Source organism: Carcharodon carcharias, chromosome 2 (genome assembly GCF_017639515.1).
Source record: "Carcharodon carcharias isolate sCarCar2 chromosome 2, sCarCar2.pri, whole genome shotgun sequence".
NCBI classification, from domain to species: Eukaryota; Metazoa; Chordata; class Chondrichthyes; order Lamniformes; family Lamnidae; genus Carcharodon; species Carcharodon carcharias.
The window spans coordinates 93205719-93230756 of record NC_054468.1 but is presented as its reverse complement, the minus strand read 5'-3'; the positions used below and the strand labels follow the sequence as shown (position 1 = coordinate 93230756).

General features: G+C 46.7%; 2 protein-coding genes across 2 annotated transcripts in view; one reads left to right on the top strand and one right to left on the bottom strand.

Annotated features, from left to right (window-relative positions):
- Window positions 1–25038, bottom strand: part of LOC121287867 (LIM and senescent cell antigen-like-containing domain protein 2) — a 126639-nt gene that overhangs the window by 63142 nt on the left and 38459 nt on the right. The window contains exon 3 of the mRNA XM_041205858.1: window positions 23785–23905. Within this exon, the coding sequence (XP_041061792.1) occupies window positions 23785–23905 (121 nt within the window). The remainder of the gene's footprint in view (window positions 1–23784; window positions 23906–25038) is intronic.
- Window positions 7323–8321, top strand: LOC121269393 (uracil nucleotide/cysteinyl leukotriene receptor-like). The gene has a single exon (XM_041173993.1). The coding sequence runs from the start codon at window positions 7323–7325 to the stop codon at window positions 8319–8321; it is 999 nt and encodes a 332-aa protein (XP_041029927.1).

The following is a 25038-nucleotide window of genomic DNA, read 5'->3' as shown; positions in this document are numbered from 1 at the left end:
TGAGATATCCAGTCTGGGCAATGTTGTATTTGGATTTCCCAGTCAGGCTTCTCTATACCCAGCATCTCAGTTACAAGGACATGATGTTCCTCCTTAAATGCAAGACAGAAGTCAACCAGCGTGCAGTTTGAATAGATTTGAAGAATCAGTCATTTCAATTATGCATGAGCTGAAAGTCCAATGGAGCTTTTACTCTGTTGTCTTCCTCTCTGATTCACTCATTGCTTTTTAAACAAAGTGTTATGGCCTTTGACCACATTAAGCAGGAGGGAATTATTCAGACATGTCTTCTGAAGGAGCTGAGATATTCTCCAGCTGCTGAAAGGTCAAAAAAGCACCATCATCTCCACTGTGTCTCCGAAAACCCACATTCATTAAAAAGTAATTACAGCAGCCGCAGGCAGACTACACCCCCTATAGGCCAAGTACACTTGCTGCAAGATATATCCAACCCCGAAGGTTACACAGATCCCTCCAGGTTACAATGAACCCTACAAGCTACAGTGAAAACACCAGGTTGCACTGAAATCTCCAGGTTACACTGAACGCTCAAGGTTACACTGAACCCTGCAAGTTACAGTGAAAACTCCAGGTTACACTGAAGCCTGCAAGTTACAGTGAAAACTCCAGGTTACATTGAACCCTCCAGGTTGCACTGAAATCTCTAGGTTACACTGAACCCTCCAGGTTACACTGACCTCTCCAGGTTACACTGAACACTGCAAGTTACAGTGAAAACTCCAGGTTACACTGAAACCTGCAAGTTACAGTGAAAACTCCAAGTTACATTGAACCCTACAGGTTGCACTGAAATCTCTAGGTTACACTGAACCCTCCAGGTTACACTGACCTCTCCAGGTTACACTGAACACTGCAAGTTACAGTGAAAACTCCAGGTTACATTGAACCCTCCAGGTTATATTGAACACTCCAGGTTGCACTGAAATCTCCAGGTTACACTGAACTCTCCAGGTTACACTGAACCCTCCTGGTTACACCGAACCCTCCAGTTTACGCTGAACCCCACAGTTACACTGAACGCGCCCCGTTACACTGAACCCTCCAGGTTACACTGAACCCCGCAAGTTACAGTGAACCCTCCAGGCTACACTGAACCTTCCAGGTTACACCGTACTGTCCAGGTTATACCGAACCCTCCAAGTTACACTGAACTCTCCAGGTTACACTGAACCCCGCAAGTTACCATGACCCCCACAAGTTACCATGAACCCCGCAATTTACAGTGAAAGCACCAGGTTACACTGAACTCTCCAGGTTACACTGAACCCCGCAATTTACAGTGAAAGCACCAGGTTACACTGAACTCTCCAGGTTACACTGAACCCTGCAAGTTACAGTGAAAGCACCAGGTTACACTGAACTCTCCAGGTTACATTGAACCCTGCAAGTTACAGTGAAAACTCCAGCTAACACTGAACCCCACAAGTTACAGTGAAAATTCCAGGTTACACTGAGCTCTCCAGGTTACAGTGAACTCTCCAGGTTACACTGAACTCTCCAGGTTACACTGAACCCTCCAGGTTACACTGAACCCCACGAGTTACACTGAACTCTCCAAGTTACACTGAACTCTCCCCGTTACACTGAACCCTCCAGGTTACACTGAACCCCGCAAGTTACAGTGAACCCTCCAGGTTACATTGAACCTTGCAGGTTACACCGGACTGTCCAGGTTATACTGCACCCTCCAAGTTACACCGAACCCTCCAAGTTACACTGAACCCCGCAAGTTACCATGAACCCCACAAGTTACCATGAACCCCGCAATTTACAGTGAAAGCACCAGGTTACACTGAACTCTCCAGGTTACACTGAACCCTGCAAGTTACAGTGAAAGCACCAGGTTACACTGAACTCTCCAGGTTACACTGAACCCTGCAAGTTACAGTGAAAACTCCAGCTAACACTGAACCCCACAAGTTACAGTGAAAATTCCAGGTTACACTGAGCTCTCCAGGTTACAGTGAACTCTCCAGGTTACACTGAACTCTCCAGGTTACACTGAATTCTCCAGGTTACACAGAACCCCACGAGTTACACTGAACTCTCCAAGTTACACTGAACTCTCCCCGTTACACTGAACCCTCCAGGTCACACTGAACCCCGCAAGTTACAGTGAACCCTCCAGGTAACACCGAACTATCCAGGTTACACTGAACCCGCCAAGTTAAGCTGAACCATCCAGGTTACACTAAGCCTTGCAGGTTACACTGAACTCTCCAGGTTACACTGAGCTCTCCAGGTTACAGTGAACTCTCCAGGTTACACTGAACTCTCCAGGTTATACTGAAGCCCGCAAGTTACAGTGAAAATTCCAGGTTACACTGAACCCTCCAGGTTACACTGAACCCTCCAGGTTACACTGAGCTCTCCAGGTTACACTGAGCTCTCCAGGTTACACTGAACTCTCCAGGTTACACTGATGCCCACAAGTTACAGTGAAAATTCCAGGTTACATTGAGCCCTCCAGGTTACACTGAACCCTCCAAGTTACACTGAACCCTCCAAGTTACACTGAACCCTCCAAGTTACACTGAGCTCTCCAGGTTACAGTGAACTCTCCAGGTTACACTGAACTCTCCAGGTTACACTGAAGCCCGCAAGTTACAATGAACCCCGCAATTTACAGTGAAAACACCAGGTTACACTGATCTCTCCAGGTTACACTGAGCCCTCCAAGTTACATTGAACCCTCCAGGTTACACTGAACTCTCCAGGTTACAGTGAGCTCTCCAGGTTACAGTGAACTCTCCACAATACACTGAACCCCACAAGTTACACTGAACCCCGCAATTTACAGTGAAAACACCAGGTTACACTGAGCCCTCCATGTTTCACTGAACTCTTCAGGTTACACTGAACCCTTCAGGTTACACTGAACCCTGCAATTTACAGTGAAAACTCCAACTTACACTGAAACCCGCAAGTTACATTGAATACTCCATCTAACACTGAACCCCGCAAGTTACAGTGAAAATTCTAGGTTACACTGAACTCTCCAGGTTACAGAGAATCCTCCAGGTTACACTGAACCCTCCAGGTTACACTGAACCCACCAGGTTACACTGAACCCACCAGGTTACACTGAACCCACCAGGTTACACTGAACCCTCCAGGTTACACTGAACCCTCCAGGTTACAGAGAAACCTCCAGGTTACACTGAACCCTCCAGGTTACACTGAACTCTCCAGGTTATACTGAACTCTCCAGGTTACACTGAACTCTCCAGGTTACACTGAACTCTCCAGGTTACACGGAACCCACCAGGTTACACTGAACCAGGCAGGTTACACTGAACTTTCCAGGTTACAGTGATCTCTCCAGGTTAAAGAGAATCCTCCAGGTTACACTGGACTCTCCACGTTACACTGAGCCCTCCAAGTTTCACTGAACTCTCCAGGTTACACTGAACCCCACAAGTTACATTGAACTCTCCCCGTTACACTGAACCCCCAAGGTTACACTGAACCCTCCAGGTTACACTGAACCCTCCAGGTTACACTGAACTTTCCAGGTTACACTGAACCCAAGGTTACACTGAACTCTCCAGGATACAGAGAATCCTCCAGGTTACACTGAACTCTCCACATTACACTGAACCCTTCAGGTTACACTGAACCCCGCAAGTTACAATGAACCCTTCCAGTTACACTGAACTCTCCAGTTTACACTGAACCCTCCAGTTTACACTTAGCTCTCCAGGTTACACTGAATCCTCCATTTTATCAAAATTACTGCATGCGATTTTATTATTACTGGCCACATTTATTGCCACAAACAACATTTATTATTTTATTCTACAGTTGAAAATTCATTACTGCATTCTACATGTATTAACTCCAGCACCATTCATTACCGCCAACGCCATTCATTCCCACAGGCACCATTCATTACCACAGGCACCGTGCATTCCCACAGGCACCGTGCATTCCCACAGGCACCATTCATTATCGTCAACGCCATTCATTACCACAGGCACTGTTCATTACCACAGGCACCATTCATTCCCACAGGCACCATTCATTACCACAGGTACCATTCATTACCACAGGTACCATTCATTACCACAGGCACCATTCATTACCACAGGCACCATTCATTACTCCAGGCACCGTGCATTCCCACAGGCACCATTCATTACCACAGGCACCATTCATTCCCACAGGCACCATTCATTCCCACAGGCACCATTCATTACCACAGGCACCATTCATTACTCCAGGCACCATTCATTCCCACAGGCACCGTGCATTCCCACAGACACCATTCATTACCACAGGCACCATTCATTACTCCAGGCGCTGTGCATTCCCACAGGCACCATTCATTCCCACAGGCACCATTCATTCCCACAGGCACCGTGCATTCCCACAGACACCATTCATTCCCACAGGCGCCATGCATTCCCACAGACACCATTCATTACCACAGGCACCATTCATTACTCCAGGCGCTGTGCACTCCCACAGGCACCATTCATTCCCACAGGCACCATTCATTCCCACAGGCACCATTCATTCCCACAGGCACCGTGCATTCCCACAGACACCATTCATTCCCACAGGCGCCATGCATTCCCACAGACACCATTCATTCCCACAGGCACCATTCATTCCCACAGGCACCATTCATTACCACATGCATCATTCATTCCCGCAGGCATCATTCATTCCCACAGGTACCATTCATTCCCACAGGTACCATTTATTACCACAGGCACCATTCATTCCCACAGGCACCATTCATTCCCACAGGCACCATTCATTACTCCAGGCACCATTCATTACTCCAGGCACCATTCATTCCCACAGGCACCATTCATTCCCACAGGCACCATTCATTACCACATGCACCATTCATTCCCGCAGGCATCATTCATTCCCACAGGTACCATTCATTACCACAGGCACCATTCATTTCCACAGGCACCATTCATTCCCACAGGCACCATTCATTACCACAGGCACCATTCATTACTCCAGGCACTGTGCATTCCCACAGGCACCATTCATTCCCACAGGCACCATTCATTACTACAGGCACCATTCATTCCCACAGGCACCGTGCATTCCCACAGGCACCATGCATTCCCACAGGCACCATTCATTCCCACAGGCACCATTCATTCCCAGAGACACCATTCATTCCCACAGGCACCATTCATTACCACAGGCACCATTCATTACCACAGGCACCATTCATTACTCCAGGCACCATTCATTCCCACAGGCACCGTGCATTCCCACAGACACCATTCATTACCACAGGCACCATTCATTCCCACAGGCACCGTGCATACCCACAGGCACCATTCATTCCCACAGGCACTGTGCATTCTCACAGGCACCGTCCATTCCCACAGGCACCATTCATTACCACAGGCACCATTCATTCCCACAGGCACCATTCATTACCATATGCATCATTCATTCCCACAGGCACCATTCAATGCTCCAGAAGCATTCATAGTTGGAGAATGTATTCAGTAACACTCTCCACATTCATTACCACCCGCTAGAACGCCATTGATCACCTCAGGGCAACGCAACCAAACTTTTTTGTGTCTTCCTCGTACACCTCATGCAACACAGCTATACTCCCTATAGGACTTACACAGAACAATGTACCTGCCATTTAGCACAAAGTCTGTTTCTAACTAAGCTGCTGCATGGTTTCATTGAACACTACGCTGTTATAACCTGTCAATTTGTAGTGAATGTGCAGTGTTCAGTGAAAAGTCTATTACTGGCATTTCAGCATCCAATGTACATTGATTGGATTGTAATAGGCTGTGTCAGGAATGAATGTGGAGTATATAATTGAATGTGTCTGTATGCAAAGTGTGATTATTTTTCAGAACTGTTAAGCAATTTGTAAATGGGATGTATGAATGTGAATTGAGTAGTTTGTTGTGGATGTTAGCAAAGTGGTAATGTCACTGGCTTCAGGGGGACATGGGTTCAAATCCCACCATGGCAGCTAGTGGAATTTAAATTCAATTAATAAAATCTGGAATGTGAAGCTAGTCTCAGTAATGGTAACCATGAAACTATTATCAGTTGTCAGAAAAAACCCATCTGGTTCACTAATGTCCTTTAGGGAAGGAAATCTGGCATCCTTACCTGGTCTGGCCTACATATGACTCCAGACCCACAGCAATGTGGGTGACTCTTAACTGCCCTCTGAAATGACCTGGCAAACCAATCAGTTCAAGGGCAATTAGGGATGGGCAACAAATGCTGGCCTTGCCAGCGATGCCCACATCCCATGAAAAAATAAGAAAAGTAATTGAGTGGTTTGTATACAAATAGTCATTTGGTGGTGCAGAACTTGGTGAAAAAAGACATTTTGCTCCATTCTCCATGGCAGTGCTTCTACCAATCAGTGTCCAAGTAATCAACACTCTCTTCTCATACAGTATAAAATTGCCACTTCCCCTGACATTGGTATTCTTGCAATTGTCCTGATGAGTGCAAGGCAAAAAGCTTCAACAAAATGTCTTCTTTCACCAACACTCAAGTTGAGTAGCTTGTATTGGGGTTCTCTAATATGAATTGAGTACTTTGGTACCCACCTTATCATGGTCCATGGGGGTCATATCTCGAGACCATGTTATAAGTGAGACCGCGCTATTTCACAGCTGTTGCCTCGCTCTTGGTCTTGACTGCGGCAGTGCCGGGGTAAATACTGTTGTGCCTATCCTGACCATTTCCAATCCTCGTGCTCCCAAATGCAGGAGTGATGCAGGCCCTTTGTAAAACCAACCAAAGAGTTAAATGGCGACTTTGAATTTGTCTTTTTTTTTCAAGTGGGTGGCTGTGGTTCATTTGCAGGATGAAAACGTTGGGGGTTCAAGATGCACCCAGCTTATACTGAGCTCGGTGCCGTAGCAGACCTCATTATAGCAAGGTAGTTTTTTTGCAGGGCTCTGAGGAAGAGTCATACAGACTCGAAACGTTAACTCTGTTTCTCTCTCCACAGGTGCCGTCAGACCTCTTGAGTTTTTCCAGCATTTTCTGTTGTTGTAGTTTGTAGAAGTATTGTTTGAGCACACAGAGGGCAGCAAGGTTGTATATGAGTTCAGCATCATGCATGCCAAGTGTGAGCAGGCGGAAAACAATGGATTTGCAATCGGAGAATGTGCAGAGGCGAGTAAAACAGGTAGTTGACACTCGAGGGGGCTGTGAGATCAGGAATACACCTGGAACAGGGCTCTAATGCGGATCTTTGTGTTTGTTTTACAGATGTCCATTGAAGTTCCTCCCAGTCCGCACTCTCACAGAGCAGGGAAATCTTAGTAATGGCTTATTCCATCATCCTCAGCAATACCAGTGGTCAGCAGTGTGCCCAGGAGAGCAGCGAAGAGAATCTGTTCTTCTCCTCCTTCTACGGGGTGGTTTTCGTGCTGGCTTTTGTTGGCAACATTCTTGCCGTGTGGGTTTTCTCCTGCGATAAGAATGCTAACACAACCACTAACATCTACCTGATGCACCTGGCAGTGGCCGATCTCTCTTACGTGCTGATCCTGCCCATGCGGATGGTCTACCACCTGAGCCAGAACCATTGGCCGTTCGGTGAGGTACCCTGTCGTATCACTGGCTTCCTCTTTTACCTGAACATGTATGCCAGCATCATCTTCCTGACCGGCATCAGTGCCGATCGCTTCCTGGCCATTGTGTACCCGGTTAGGTCCATGCGCATCCGGAAGCCACTCTACGCCAACGTGGTCTGCGTCGTCTTGTGGGTGGTCATCGTGGTGGGGGTGGCGCCAATGCTCGGGGCGCCACAAACCCTCCAGGCAGGCAACACCACCACCATGTGCCTCCAGCTGTACCGGGAGAAGACCTCCAGCTTCGCCCTGGTGCCCCTCACGGTGGGGTTCGTCGTTCCATTTGTGATCACGGTGACCTGTTATTTACTGATCATCCGCAGCCTCCGCAGGGGGAACCGCATCGAGAGGCACTTGAAGGACAAGGCCATCAAAATGATCATCCTGGTGCTCACTATCTTCCTCATCTGTTTCGTGCCTTACCACATCAACCGGTACGTTTACATCCTGTTCACCAGCACCGCCCAATCCAGCTGTCGAGACAGGAAGCTTATTGCTCTCAGTAATCGCATCACCTCCTGCCTAACCAGCCTCAACAGCTGTCTCGACCCCGTCGTTTACTTTTTTGTGGGGGAGAAGTTTCGAGAGCGGTTCTGTCACTTTGTCTGCGGCCAGAGGAAACGAGCACAGTCCGTCAGCCATGAGACCAAAACAAACGAGAGCTCCCTCAGCGGCAAGTCTGAGCTGTAGCACCGCCAATAATCGCTCAGCAATACTTCATTGCTTTTATAGGCGCTGCTGCATATGTGTGTGTGAGTGCATGTGTCCCTGTCTTTGTGTGTTTGCTGAGTTGCCAGGGTTGGGAATTGCATACAAATCTAAATCGTCACAACACGGAGATCTCAGCCAGTGCATGCCAGTGAAATTTTAGCCAGTGCACACCAGCGAGCTCTCAGCCAGTGCACACCAGTGAGATCACAGCCAATGCATGCCAGTGAAATCTTGGCCAGTGCACACCAGTGAGATCTCCGCTAGTGCACACCAGTGGGATCTCAGCCAGTGCACACCAGTGAGATCTCAGCCAGCGCATGCCAGTGAGCTCTCAGCTAGTGCACACCAGTGGGATCTCAGCCAGTGCCACCAGTGATATCTCAGCCAGTGCATGCCAGTGAGATTTCAGCTGTTGCATGCCAGTGAGACTACAGCCAATACAGGCCAGTGAGACCTCAGCCAGTGCACACCAATGAGAACAGCCAGTACATGCCAGTGAGAATTCAGCCAGTGAACAACATTTAGACCTTAGCCTGTGCACAACAGTGAGACCTTAGCCAGTATATGCCAGTGAGATCTTAGTTCGTGTGTGCCAGTGAAATCTCGGCCAGTGCATGCTGGTAAAATACTAGTGAATATATTAATGAAACTCTCTGAGCATATCCGTGATGATGTTTGTTGTAATTATTCAGAGTCTGGGTGTAAGGGAATAGCTTCATCATTGAGGTGACCTTTTGTGCGATACCTTAAAATGTAGGTGGGGTAAAAACGTGTGTATGTCTGTTTTTGCATGATAGTGTGTCTATATTTGTGTCTTTGTACATTTGGGTGTATGTGGCTCTCTCTCAATGTCGGGTTGTGGCAAATGATTGAGCTCCATGACATTCAGTGACAAGCTCCATGAACAGGTCAAAAACAAGGATCAAGACCAATATCTGGAGTGGTCAAAGGAAACATTCAGTGAAATATTTCTGTGAGCAGGTTTGTGTCCGCAGGCAAAAGGTTAGTGGGGGAGGCAGGGAAGATAGGTTGGGGGGTGGGGGTGGGGGGGGTGTGATGGCAGTCAGCGGGAGGTTGGTGGGGGAGAGGGGCTTACCCAAGGGAAGCTTGATGGAAAATCCAATCATCCTATACAACATGGATGCTGCAAGCTTTACAATGGGTCCCTTAACAAAAAGGAAAATTGCCAATTCCAGGGCACAGTAAGATGTACTGTTGCAACCAGCATACCAGAGATGGTCCAACCATGAAATGCATAATTCTTTTCTTTCCTTTTATCATTCTGCCCCTTAAAGAGGCAGTGTGATCAGAAGTTTCTGATTCATGCAAAGTGCTTACAGTGGCACCTGCTTTAAAATGGACATCAAGCACGTTTCTTTGTAAATACAGTCACACCTGTGCCGGTGAAGTGCATTCTCTTAATTAGACAGGTACATTCAAAGCTGGAGAGTTCCAGAGAACTGGTTTCAAAGCAGAGTAACTTACCAAAACCTGGGCCTTCAACGCCAGGAGGACATGCAGTCGTCAGAATGGATGAATAATCACAAGATGCTAGGTGCCCATCTCCAGCTAATGGAGAGGTCCTGAGGCTAATAATACTGAGAGTCAGCCTTCACCAGCCAGGGGGAGCTCCTCCTGCATGTCTTCCCAATTTTTTGACCAGTGCTGACCTGGCACAGTTTTCCATTTGATGCTTCAGACTACGCTTTGGGTGATTTACTAATTGTTGAGCTTGTCCTTGCGCATCTGTACTAACTAATGGCTGTAACAATGTGCACTACTGAACTCCCATGGGCACAGAGATGGTCCAACCATGAAATGCATAATTCTTTTGTTAAGCAGATACCACTCAATTATTTGGTTAGGTATTACATGGAATTTATAGCCAAGAAACCGGCCAGTCAATCCAACTGGTCTGTGCTGGCATTTATGCTTCACGCCAGCCTCCTCCCACTGTACTTCATCTCGACATCTCGACCTAGCCTTACTTCGCCTGATACCTTCCCCCACCACCGCGCGCCCCCACCCCCCACCCCGCCCCATGTATTTATCCAGCTTCCCAATGCTGTATAGAAAGTCTCTTGAGCCATGTTCCATTTCTGATGTTGTTGGCTGCTCATAGAGTTATGGTTGCCCCATATAGTAGAGCCACATTGAGTCATTTTGAAAATTCACAATTGTCCCTAGTCAGCTGCAATCAGGTGGGGAAGTTCCTGCAGAGCATGACTATCCCTCTTTGTTACCACCAGAACAATGAACTCACCTCAACAAAATGGCCTCTGGGGGAGATCTATTACCACCCAACAGTTATAGCCATTACAGCGCTCAAAGGAGGCCATTCAGCCCATTGTGCCTGTACCTGTGCCAGTACCAACTGGAGCTGAAAATTTTCCTGCCCCTCACCCAATGCCCTTTCACATTATTCACCCTTCGAAATGATATTATAGCCTCTGCAGCAGAAAGCCTTTGAGGTGAAACATTACTCATTCTTACAATCCTTGTGCGTGCAAATATTTCTTCCAGCCTCCACCTTCACTCTTTCAGTATTCAACCCCCAGTCTCTGCAACCACCCTCCCCCACCCCCCACCCCCTTGTTACCAATTCACCAACCACTGGAAACAACACATCATTATTTACCCTCTCAAAAGCGTTATTCTCTTTGGAGACACCCCTTTGATAAACGATTAATCTTCCCTGTTTCAGTGAGAGAGAAAAAAGACACTTCTCAAGCCTCTGTTTTAAATCTCCAGCCCTCAATCCTGGCAAGAGTCCAGTGAATGCTGCCAGTTCACACTCCAGGACTCTTTTCTACAATGAGATACCCTGAGGATAATACTCCAACTATTGCCAACAGTCAGTATTGATCCAGCCATTCCTGTTAAATCAGACTCATGGTCAGTTATGATATAAACCTCGTATTACTATGGTAATTTGTATATAGTTTGTGTATATGTCATTCTGCATTACATAACACTAGAAGAAATGGCATTTAGCTTTGATATGAAAACATGATTTGATGTGAATGATTTGCGGTGACTAATAGCAGGAGAACTGTGGTCTTGCTCCTCTGGTTTACTCTTCTCCAGTGTTTGTGCTCACTGACAGTGGGGCTGAGTTCCTCCAGAACTCTCTAAAGGTTTGCCCAATTCTGCCTGATCCAGCCTACACACCAGGCGGGGTTGAGGGGTGGGGTGCAGGGTGCTGATTTGCGATTTTAGCCCCCAAAGATTGAGTTGGTATGGGTTGGGTGGGAAGTTAAAATGTTAACAATCTGAATCATGGCAGCAAATCCTGCCCATTTTTGGTTTTGCGGAGGCAACACAGGGACCTGCCAACCCACCTGTTCCCAGGTGACAATCAGAGCATCAGCCACATATTCAGCCACAATTTACACTTTCATTTCTTGGGACAGCAGCTGAAGGAAGGCAAGGGCGGTTGGCTTGGTGAAGTGAGAGCCTGTCCACCTAGCTACTGTATCCAGCATGCTCACCTCACCAAAAACCCCACCGGGCACTCCGTCTCCACCCATCTGATCAAGCACCCCTCCACGTCCCACCAAGCCCACAATCTCCAAGCAAACTGCTCCCCACACACACTGGACTCCAACACTGTACCCCCTTAGTACTCTATCCCATCCAACACGCTGCAATATTCTCTATATGACACATCTCACTCTTATGGTGGAATTTTACACTGGCGGCATTTTATTGACCCACCGAAGTCGATAGACTTTTGGATGGTTCGCCGCATTTTACGGCCCAGAAAGCACCGTGACAGGGCCATAGAATTCTGGCCTTAGTCTCAGTGCAACACACTCCAGCCTCCACGTCACTCTCTATATAATACACTCCAGCCTCCCTGTGACTCTCTATCTAACACGCTCGAGCTTCCCTGTGACTCTGTATATAACACGCTCCAGCCTCCCTGTGACTCTCTGTCTAACACTCTCCAGCCTCCCTGTGCCTCTCTATATAAGACACTCCAGCCTCCCTGTGACTCTCTATCTAACACGCTCCAGCCACCCTGTTACTCTCTATCTAACACTCTCCAGCCTCCCTGTGACTCTCTATATAACACACTCCAGCCTCCCTGTTACTCTCTATCTAACACTCTCCAGCCTCCCTGTGACTCTCTATATAACAAACTCCAGCCTCCACGTCACTTCTATATAACACGCTCCAGCCTCTCTGTGACTCTCTATCTAACACGCTCGAGCCTCCCTGTTACTCTCTGTCTAACAGTCTCCAGCTTCCCTGTGACTCTCTATATAACACACTCCAGGCTCCCTGTTACTCTCTATATAACAAACTCCAGCTTCCCTGTTACTCTCTATATAACACACTCATGCATCCCTGTTACTCTCTATGTAACACACTCCAGCCTCCCTGTTACTCCCTATATAACACACTCGAGCATCCCTGTTACTCTCTATCTAACACGCTCCAGCCTCCCTGTGACTCTCTATAAAACACACTCGAGCCTCCCTGTGACTCTCTATATAACACACTCGAGCATCCCTGTTACTCTCTATATAACACGCTCCAGCCTCCCTGTGACTCTCTATATAAGACAATCAAGCCTCCCCGTGACTCTCTATCTAACATGCTCCAGCCTCCCTGTGACTCTCTATATAAGACAATCCAGCCTCCCCGTGACTATCTACCACACTCCAGCTACCCTGTGACTCTCTATATAACACACTCCAGCCTCCCTGTGACTCTCTATATAACACGCTCCAGCCTCCCTGTGACTCTGTATATAACACGCTCCAGCCTCCCTGTGACTCCCTATATAACACGCTCCAGCTTCCCTGTGACTATCTATATAACACGCTCGAGCATCCCTGTGACTCTCTATATAACACGCTCCAGCCTCCCTGTGACGCTCTATGTAACATGCTCCAGCATCCCTGTGACTCTCTATCTAACCCACTCCAGCCAACCTGTGACTCTCAATGCAACACACTCCAGCCTCCCTGTTACTCTCTATCTAACACACTCCAGCCTCCCTGTGACTCTCTATATAACAGGCTCCAGCCTCATTGTTACTCTCTATATAACACACTCGAGCATCCCTGTTACTCTCTATATAACACACTCCAGCCTCCCTGTGACTCTATATACAATACACTCCAGCCTCCCTGTTACTCTCTATCTAACACGCTCGAGCTTCCCTGTGACTCTCTATATAACACACTCCAGGCTCCCTGTTACTCTCTATATAACACTCCAGACTCCCTGTGACTCTCTATAAAACACATTCGTGCCTCCCTGTGACTCTCTATATAACACGCTCCAGCCTCCGTGTGACTCTCTATATAACACGCTCGAGCCTCCCTGTGATTCTCAATATAACACACTCCAGCCTCCCTGTTACACTCTATATAACACACTCCAGGCTCCCTGAGATTCTCTATATAACACACTCCAGCCTCCCTGTGACTCCCTATCTAACACACTCCAGCCTCCCTGTGACTCTCTATATAACACACTCCAGCTTCCCTGTTACTCTCTATATAACAGGCTCCAGCCTCCCTATGACTCTCTATATAACACGCTCCAGCCTCCCTATGACTCTCTATCTAACACACTCCAGTCTCCCTGTGACTCTCTATATAACACGCTCCAGCCTCCCTGTTACTCTCTATATAACACGCTTCAGCCTCCCTGTGACTCTCTAACACACTCCAGCCACCCTGTGACTCTCTATATAACACGCTCCAGTCTCCCTGTGACTCTCTATATAACACGCTCCAGCCTCCCTGTTACACTCTGAGTAACACACTCCAGCCTCCCTGTGACACCCTATATAACATATCCAAGCATTCCCGTGACCCTCTATATAACACACTCCAGCATCCCTGTTACTCTCTATATAACATACACCAGCATCCCTGTTACTCTCTATGTAACAAGCTGCAGCATTCCTGTTACTCCCTGTATAACACGCTCCTGCCTCTTTCTTACTATCTATATAACACGCTCCAGCCTCAATGTTTCTCTGAGTAACACATTCCAGCTTTCCTGCGACTCTCTATATAACACGCACCAGCCTCCCTGTGACTCCCTATAGAGCACACTCCAGCCTCCCTGTGACTCTCAATATAACACGCTCCAGCCTCCCTGAGACTCCCTATCTAACACACTCCAGCCTCCCTGTGACTCTCTATATAACACACTCCAGCCTCCCTGTGACTCTCTATCTAACACGCTCCAGCCTCCCTGAGACTCTCTATATAACACACTCCAACCTCCCTGTGACTATATAACACGGTCCAGCATTCCTGTTACTCTCTGAGTAACACACTCCAGCCTCCCTGTGACTCTCTATGTAACATAATTCAGCTTCCCTGTGACTCTCTATATAACATGCGCCAGCATCCCTGTTACTCTCTTTTTAACACGTTCCAGCCTCTCTGTGACTCTATATAAAACGCTCCAGCCTCCCTGTGACTCTCTACAGAACACACTCCAGCCTCCCTGTTACTCTCTATATAATATACTCCATCCTCCCTGTGACTCTCTATATAACACTCTCCAGCCTCCCTGTGACTCTGCATGTAACACGCTCAAGCCTCCCTGTGGCACTCGATGTAACACACTGCAGCTGCCCTGTTACTCTCTATATAACACACTCCAGCCTCCCTGTGACTCTGCATATAACACGCTCCAGGAACCCTGTGACTCTCTATTTAACATATTCTAGCCTCCCTGTTACTCTCTATATAACACGCTCCAGCCTCCCTAAGTCTCCCTATCTAACACGCTCCAGTCTCCCTGTGACTCTCTATATAACAGGCTCCAGCCTCATTGTTACTCTCTATATAATATACTCCATCGTCCCTGTGACTCTCTATATAACACACTCCAGCCTCCCTGTGACTCTGCATATAACACGCTCAAGCCTCCCTGTGGCACTCGATGTAACACACTGCAGCCGCCCAGTTACTCTCTATATAACACACTCCAGCCTCCATGTTACTCTCCAAATAACATGCTCCAGCCTCCCTGTGACTCTCTATCTAACACGCTCCTGCCTCCCTGTGATTCTCTATATAACACACTCCCGCCTCCCTGTTACCCTCTGTATAACACACTCCAGCCTCCCTGTGACTCTCTATATAACACACTCCAGTCTCCCATTGACTCTCTATATAACAGGCTCCAGCCTCCCTATGACTCTCTATATAACACGCTCCAGCCTCCCTGTTACTCTCTATATAACACGCTCCAGCCTCCCTGTGACTCTCTGTATAACAGGCTCAGCCTCATTGTTACTCTCTATATAACACACTCCAGCATCCCTGTGACTCTCTATATAACACACTCCAGCCTCCCTATGACTCTCTATCTGACACACTCCAGTCTCCCCGTGACTCTCTATATAACACACTCCAGCATCCCTGTGACTCTCTATATAACACACTCCAGCCTCCCTGTGACTCTCTATATAACACGCTCCAGCCTCATTGTTACTCTCTATATAACATGCTCCAGCGTCCCGTGTACTCTCTATGTAACAAGCTCCAGCCTTCCTGTTACTCTCTGTATAACATGCTCCTGCCTCATTCTTACTATCTATATAACACGCTGCAGCCTCCCTGTTACTCTGAGTAACACACTCCGGCTTTCCCACGACTCTATTTAACACGCTCCAGCCTCCCTGTGACTCCCTATAGAGCACACTCCAGCCTCCCTGACTCTCAATATAACACACTGCAGCCTCCCTGAGACTCCCTATCTAACACACTCCAGCCTCCCTGTGACTCTCTATATAACACACTCCAGCCTCCCTGTGACTATATAACACGGTCCAGCATTCCTGTTACTCTCTGAGTAACACACTCCAGCCTTCCTGTGACTCTCTATGTAACATAATTCAGCTTCCCTGTGACTCTCTATATAACATGCGCCAGCATCCCTGTTACTCTCTTTTTAACATGTTCCAGCCTCCCTGTGACTCTCTGCAGAACACACTCCAGCTTCCCTATTACTGACTGAGTAACACACTCCAGCCTCCCTGTTACTCTCTATATAATATACTCCATCCTCCCTGTGATTCTCTATATAACATACTCCAGCCTCCCTGTGACTCTGCATATAACACGCTCAAGCCTCCCTGTGGCTCTCGATGTAACACACTGCAGCCGCCCTGTTACTCTCTATATAACACACTCCAGCCTCCATGTTACTCTCTACATAACACGCTCCAGCCTCCATGTGACTCTCCAAATAACATGCTCCAGCCTCCCTGTGACCCTTTATCTAACACGCTCCTGCCTCCCTGTGATTCTCTACATAACACACTCTAGCCTCCCTGTTACCCTCTGTATAACACACCCCAGCCTCCCTGTGACTCTCTATATAACACGCTCCAGTCTCCCTGTGATTCTCTGTATAACACACTCCAGTCTCCCATTGACTCTCTATATAACACGCTCCAGTCTCCCTGTGACTCTCTATAGAACACACCCAAGCATCCCTGTTACTCTCTGAGTAACACGCTCCAGCCTCCCTGTTACTCTCCATATAACACGCTCCAGCCTTCCTGTTACTCTCTGTATAACACGCTCCAGCCTCATTGTTACTATCTATATAAAACGCTTCAGCCTCCCCGTTATTCTGAGTAACACACTCCAGCCTCCCTGTGGCTCTGTATATAAAACGCTCCAGCCTCCCTGAGCCTCTCTATATAACACGCTCCAGGAACCCTGTGACTCTCTATATAACACGCTCCAGCCTCCCTGTGACTCTCTATATAACACGCTCCAGTCTCCCTGTGACTCTCTATATAACACGCTCCAGTCTCCCTGTGACTCTCTATATAACATGCTCCAGCCTCATTGTTACTCTCTATATAACACACACCAGCATCCCTGTTACTCTCTATATAACACACTCCAGCCTCCCTGTTACTCTCCGTATAACATGCTCCAGCCTCATTGTTACTATCTATATAACACGCTCCAGCCCCCCTGTTACTCTGAGTAACACACTCCGGCTTTTCTGTGACTCTCTATCTAACACGCTTCAGGCTCCCTGTGACTGTCTATATAGCACACTCCATCCTCCCTGTGACTCGCTATATAACACGCTCCAGCCACCCTTTTACACTCTGAGTAACACACTCCAGCCTCTCTGTGACTCGATATAACACACATTAGCCTCCCTGTTGCTCTTTATATAACACACTCCAGCCTCCCTGTGACTCTCTATGTAACATGCTCCAGCCTCCCTCTGACTATCTAACATGCTCCAGCCTCCCTGTGACTCTCAATATAACACACTCCAGCCTCCCTGTTACTCTCTATATAACACACTCCAGCCTCCCTGTGACTCTCTATATAACACACTCCAGCCTCCCTGTGACTATATAACACGGTCCAGCATTCCTGTTACTCTCTGAATAACACACTCCAGCCTCCCTGTGACTCTCTATATAACACAATCCAGCCTCCCTGTTACTCTCTATATAACACGCTCCAGCCTCCCTGTGACTCTCTATATAACACGGTTCAGCATTCCTGTTACTCTCTGAATAACACACTCCAGCCTCCCTGTGACTCTCTATATAACACAATCCAGCCTCCCTGTTACTCTCTATATAACAGGCTCCAGCCTCATTGTTACTCTCTATATAACACACACCAGCATCCCTGTTACTCTCTATATAACACACTCCAGCCTCCCTGTTACTCTCCGTATAACATGCTCCAGCCTCATTGTTACTATCTATATAACACGCTCCAGCCCCCGTTACTCTGAGTAACACACTCCGGCTTTCCTGTGACTCTCTATCTAACACGCTTCAGGCTCCCTGTGACTGTCTATATAGCACACTCCATCCTCCCTGTGACTCGCTATATAACACGCTCCAGCCACCCTTTTACACTCTGAGTAACACACTCCAGCCTCTCTGTGACTCGATATAACACACATTAGCCTCCCTGTTGCTCTTTATATAACACAATCCAGCCTCCCTGTGACTCACTGAGTAACACACTCCAGCCTCCCTGTAACTCACTATATAACACGCTCCAGCCTCCCTGTGACTCTCTATGTAACATGCTCCAGCCTCCCTCTGACTATCTAACATGCTCCAGCCTCCCTGTGACTGACTGAGTAAAACACTCCAGCCTCCCTGTTACTCTCTATATAATATACTCCATCCTCCCTGTGACTCTCTATATAACACACTCCAGCCTCCCAGTTGCTCTTTATATAACACACTCCAGCCTCCATATTACTCTCTACATAACACGCTCCAGCCTCCATGTGACTCTCCAAATAACATGCTCCTGCCTCCCTGTTACCCTCTGTATAACACACCCCAGCCTCCCTGTGACTCTCTATATAACACGCTCCAGTCTCCCTGTGATTCTCTGTATAACACACTCCAGTCTCCCATTGACTCTCTATATAACACGCTCCAGTCTCCCTGTGACTCTCTATAGAACACGCTCCTGCCTCCCTGTGACTCTCTATATAACACACTCCAGCCTCCCTGTTACTCTCTATGTAACACACTGCAGCCGCCCTGTGACTCTCTATCTAACACACTCCAGCCTCCCTGTGACTCTCTATATAACACACTCCAGCCTCCCTGTGACTCTCTATATAATACACTCCAGCCTCTCTGTGGCTCTCTATTTACCATGCTCCAGCCTCCCTGTTAGTCTCTATGTAACACACTGCTGCCGCCCTGTGACTCTCTATATAACACACTCCAGCCTCCCTGTGACTCTCTATATAATACACTCCAGCCTCTCTGTGGCTCTCTATTTACCATGCTCCAGCCTCCCTGTTAGTCTCTATGTAACACACTCCAGCCTCCCTGTGACTCTCTATATAATACACTCCAGCCTCCCTGTTAGTCTCTATGTAACACACTGCTGCCGCCCTGTGACTCTCTATATAACACACTCCAGCCTCCCTGTGACTCTCTATCTAACACACTCCAGCCTCCCTGTGACTCTCTATCTAACACGCTCCAGCCTCCCTGTTACTCTCTATATAAAACACTCCAGCCTCCCTGTTACTCTCTGAGTAACACGCTCCAGCCTCCCTGTGACTCTCTATATATCACATTCCAATCTCCGTGACTCTCTATATAACATTCTCCAGCCTCCCTGTGCCTCTCTATATAACACGCTCCAGCCTCCCTGTGTCTCTCTATATAACACACTCCAGCCCCCCTGTGACTCTGCATAAAATATACTCCATCCTCCCTGTGACTCTCTATTTAACACACTCCAGATTACCTGTTACTTCCTGAGTAACACGCTCCAGCCTCCCTGTCACTCTCTAGATAACACATTCTAGCCTTCATGTTACTCACTATATAATGCAGTCCAACCTCCCTGTGATTCTCTATCTAACACGCTCCAGCCTCTGCATGACACTCTATATAACATGCTCCAGCCTCCCTGTTATTTTCTGTATAAAATGCTCCAGCCTCCCTGTGATTCTGTATATAACACACTCCAGCCTCCCTGTGACTCTCTACATAACACACTTCAGCCTCCCTGTGACTCTCTACATAACACACTCCAGCCTCCCTGTGATTCTCTATATAACACACTCCAGCCTCCCTGTTACTCTCTATATAAAATGCTCCAGACTCCCTGTTACTCTCTGAGTAACACGCGCCAGCCTCCCTGTGACTCTGCATATAAGACACTCCAGTCTCCCTGTGACACTCTATGAAACATACTCCAGCCTCCCTGTGACTCTCTATATAACACACTCCAGCCTTCCTATTACTCTCTGAGTAACATACTCCAGCCTCCCTGTGACTCTTCATATAACATGCTCCAGCCGCCCTGTGACTCTCTATATAACACACTCCAGCCTCCCTGTGACTCTCTCTATAACACACTCCAGCCTCCCTGTGACTCTCTATTTAACACACTCCAGCTTACCTGTGACTGTCTATATAACACACTTTAGCCTCCCTGTTACTCTTTATATAACACACTCCAGCCTCCCTGTTACTCTCTGAGTAACAGACTCCAGCCTCCCTGTGACTCACTGAGTAACGCACTCCAGCCTCCCTGTTACTCTCTATATAACACACTCCAGCCTCCCTGTGACTCTCTATATAACACTCCCCCGTTTCCCTGTTACTCTCAGACTAACGCACTCCAGCCTCCGTTACTCCATATAACACGCTCCAGCCTCCCTGTCACTCTCTGTGTAACACACTGCAGCTGCCCTGTGACTCTCTATCTAACACACTGCAGCCTCCATGTGACTCTCTATATAATAACATGCGCCAGCCTCCCTGTTACTCTCTTTTTAACAAGTTCCAGCCTCCCTGTGACTCTCTATATAACACACTCCAGCCTCCCTGTTACTGACTGAGTAACACACTCCAGCCTCCCTGTTACTCTCTATATAATATACTCCATCCTCCCTGTTACTCTCTATGTTACACACTCCAGCCTCCCTGTGACTCTCTATATAACACACTCCAGCCTCCCTATTACTCTATATAACACACTCCAACCTCCCTGCAACTCTCTATATAATACACTCCAGCCTCCCTGTTACTTTCTGAGTAACACACTACAGCCTCCCTGTGACTCCCTATATAACACGCTCCAGCCTCCCTGTGATTCTGTATATAAGGCGCTCCAGTCTCCTGGTTACTTTCTATATAACACACCTCAGCCTCCCTGTTACTCTCTATATGATATACTTTAGCCTCATTTCTGCTCTCTGTATAACACTCAGGCCTTACTGTTAGTCTCTTTATAATGCACCCCATCCTCATTGTTACTTTCTATATTGCACAATACAAGCTCCCTGTTACTCTCTGTATAACACACTCCAGTCTCCCTGCTACTCTCTGCATAACACACTCGAGCCTCCCTATTGCCCTATGTATAATACACTCCAGGCTCACTGTTTCATCTCTGTATAACACAATCCTGCCTCATGGTTACTCTCTCTATAACACACTCCAGCCACATTCTTACTCTTCCTATAACACACTCCAGCCTCCCTGTTACTCTCTGTGTAGCATGCACCAGCGTCCCTTTTACTCTCTGTTACTCTCTATATAACACACCCCAGCCTCCCTTTTACTCTCTATATGATATACTTTAGCCTTATTGTTGCCCTCTGCATAAAACACACCAGCCTGATTGTTACCCTCTGTATAACACAGTCAGACCTCACTGTTACTCTCTGTATAACACACTCGAGCCTCCCTGTTGCCCTATGTACAATACACTCCAGCTTCATTGCTACTCTCTGTATAACACACTCCAGTATCATTATTAGTCTCTGTATAACACACTTCAGCCTCACTGTTACTCTCTGTATAATACTCTTCAGCCTTCCTCTTACTCTCTGTATAACACCTTCCATCCTCATTGTTACTCCCAGTATAACACACTCCAACCTCATCATTACTCTCTATATAACACACTCCAGCCTCCCCATTACTCTCTGTATAACACAGTCCAGCATCATTGTTATTCTTTATATAACACATTCCAGCCTCCCTGTTACTGTCTGTATAACACAGTCCAGCCTCCCCATTACTCTCTATATAATACACTTCAGCCTCATTGTTACACTCTGTATAACACACTCCAGCCTCCCTGTTACTCTCTATATAATACACTACAGCCTCATTGTTATCCTCTGTATAACACACTCCAGCATCATTGTTACCCTCTGTATAACACACTCCAGCATCATTGTTACTTCCTGTGTAACACACTCCAGCCTCCCTGTTACTGTCTCTATAACAAACACTGTTCTCATTCTTACTTTCTGTACAACACACTCCAGCCTCCCTGTTACTCCCTGTATAACACACTCCAGCATTATCATTACTCTTTGAATAACACACTCCGGCATCATTGTTACTCTCTGTATAATACACTCCAGCATTATCATTACTCTCTATATAACACACTCCAGCCTCCCTGTTACTCTCTATATAACATATTCCAGCCTCCCTTTTACTCTCTATATAACACACTTCAGCCTCACTGTTAATATCTCTATAATACACTTCAGCCTCTCTCTTACTCTCTGTATAACACACTCACTGTTATTCTCTGTGTAACACACTACAGCCTCACTGTTACTCTTTGTATAACACACTCCAGCCTCCCTGTTACTTTCTGAATAGCACGCAGCAGTCTCTCTTTCACTCTCTGTGTAACACACTCTAGCCTCACTATTACTCTCTATATAATATACTTCAGCCTCATTGTTACTCCCTGTATAAAGCACTCCAGCCTCCCTGTTACTCTCTGTATAACAAACTCCAGCCTCATTCTTACTCTCTGTATGATACACTCCAGCCTCACTGTTACTGTCTATATGAGACACTCCAACCCCACTGTTTCCATATAAATTCCTGGGATTGATATTCTAAATGTGCTGCCTGTAACCAGGGATCATCTGCAGTTTAATATATGAGCTTGAGGTCTGTTAGCCTACATGTGCATGAATTCCCTTCCTTCTACACAGCTCTGCCCCAGTCATCTTTTCCTTCTCTGTGTTGTCCACCATATTAACAGTTATCTTGTATATAATCTGTGTACAATACTTCTATTGATCAATGTATTTGTCTGTAATTTTGACATATTTGAACAATAAATGACACTTTCACAAACTTTGAATTGACTATCTTTTCTTGGTGTCACATAGTCCTTTGTGTGAAAGATTAATGGAACAAAAAACAGATAGAAAAATGGAAGTATTAGATTTCACTATCTCCACCCTGGTCAGAGTCATCTACTTACGTTGGACAATGTCCCTCATATCTCAGTGACCAGACTGAGAGACAATATTTAAATTATGAACTGGAAACAATCTGATCATTGAGCTGGATATGTTTAAGAATAAGGTCATAGATGTCATAGATGAGGAGCATTTTTTTTCTCTCAGAGGGTCGTTAGTCTGTGGAATTGTCTTCCCCAGAAAACAGTGGAGTCTAGGTCTTTGAATATATTCAAGGCTGAGTGAGATAGATTTTTGATCGACAAGGGAGTCAAGGGTTATGGGGGACAGATAGAAAAATGCAGTTAAGGCCACAATCAGATCAGCTGTGATCTTATTGAATGGCAGAGCAGGCTCGAAGGGCCATGTTCCTAAGTTCCAACGCTCTAATGAAACACTTCAATTCTATCATCTAATTGGACATCAGTTCCTGTGCAAAAGACACAAGCACATTCTCTAGTAGACATCTCCATTAGATTTTCTGTCATTGTCAAACAAATGGCTTTAGGTTTTTGTTAGAATTAGATTAAATCTTTAGCACCTGAAGTAAAGTGGGAGCAACATATTAAAATGGTTCTTGCCTTGTGCATCTTTCTTCCCTTGCTCTGAAGAAGCGAGGGCCCATTTATTTGACATTAAGTTGAGGCCTCTTTTTTGTGATGTGTTTAACCTAGCTGATTGCTGTGTCTGAACGTACCTGCCTGCATTTTTGACAAAGCCCAGGTCAGCCAGAGCCACAGAGCAAATCTCACAGCAGAAACAGTCCGGGTGCCAATTATTGTTCATTGCTTTGATGACACGGCCAATGATGAACTCCCCTGGGGAGACAGAAGGAAATAAAATAAAAATGAAGCACTAAACACCTTTTTGCTCAGTGTCAGTCCCTCTTGGCCAGGCAGTGCTGAACAGGTTAGGAGTAGAGAGTGAAGGGTGGCCTCATAAACATGGTCCCTTCCTAACTAACTATCCCAGAAGAAACTCGGAACAAGCCCATCCTGAAGGAGACTTGGAAGAAAGTCTATCTGAGAGAAAGCTAATGCAAAACTTTCCAAATAATATGAGTTTTTTTTTGCAAACTTGGGGCTATCCAAAGTAGCTGTCAGACTTTACCATGGTCTAAAAGAACGTGAGTGATGGGAGCAAGAGCTCAGTCAGTTCCCCATGATCCACTGGTCCTGCTGGTATGGGGTCGGATGGTTGAAAGTGTGAGAAGTTATTCACTTTATGGTACAGACTGGGACTGTGGGATAGACACAATCAAATTACAGTGAAACATTTCAGTTGCCAACATCTCGGGGAAATTGAAACCCCCTCGATACAGGCTGGGACAGGGGCTGTGGGTGAAGGTTCAATCTGTGGGTACGTCATTGAATCCAGTAACAATCCATCAGTCCTCACAGCCTGCAGGCTCAGAGACAGAGTTTGAACAGTTTAAAGGGTTATGTCAGGCTGGGTACTGAGTTTAAATGGACGTGTTAATCAATAACTTTCCAGAGTTTAGAGTTTGGGGGGTATTTGTGATTTCAGAGTGTGTTTGTGTTCATCTTTTATACAGCAAGTTAACAGGGACTGTGAATAGTGTCTTTTTTCTGTGAATGTCTGTTTGTATAGGTGTACAGGTGAATTGTTGCGACCCACCCTGTTACCAGCCAACCCTGCACAGCCTTGGGATCTTGCTTTGCTCAGATGGCTGAGTGACAAAGCAAAGAGCCAATTCAACCACTACCCAGGGTACATGAGAAACTAGAAGAAAGAAAAAGATTAAGGATCTCAAATACCCAGTTTTGCTCAGTAAATGGGAATAGCAATCAGCACTGCTGAATAAACAGATATAGACACACACAGGCGCACACAGATGCATGTAAACACATATATTGACATACCTCACACATGTATGCACACACACATCAGTGCACTCACATGCATGTGCTTTCATACAACCTCACATGCA

Bases quoted from the DNA above. Each gene is read 5' to 3' on its own strand.
- LOC121269393 (XM_041173993.1), top strand. From the start codon at position 7,323: ATGGCTTATTCCATCATCCTCAGCAATACCAGTGGTCAGCAGTGTGCC.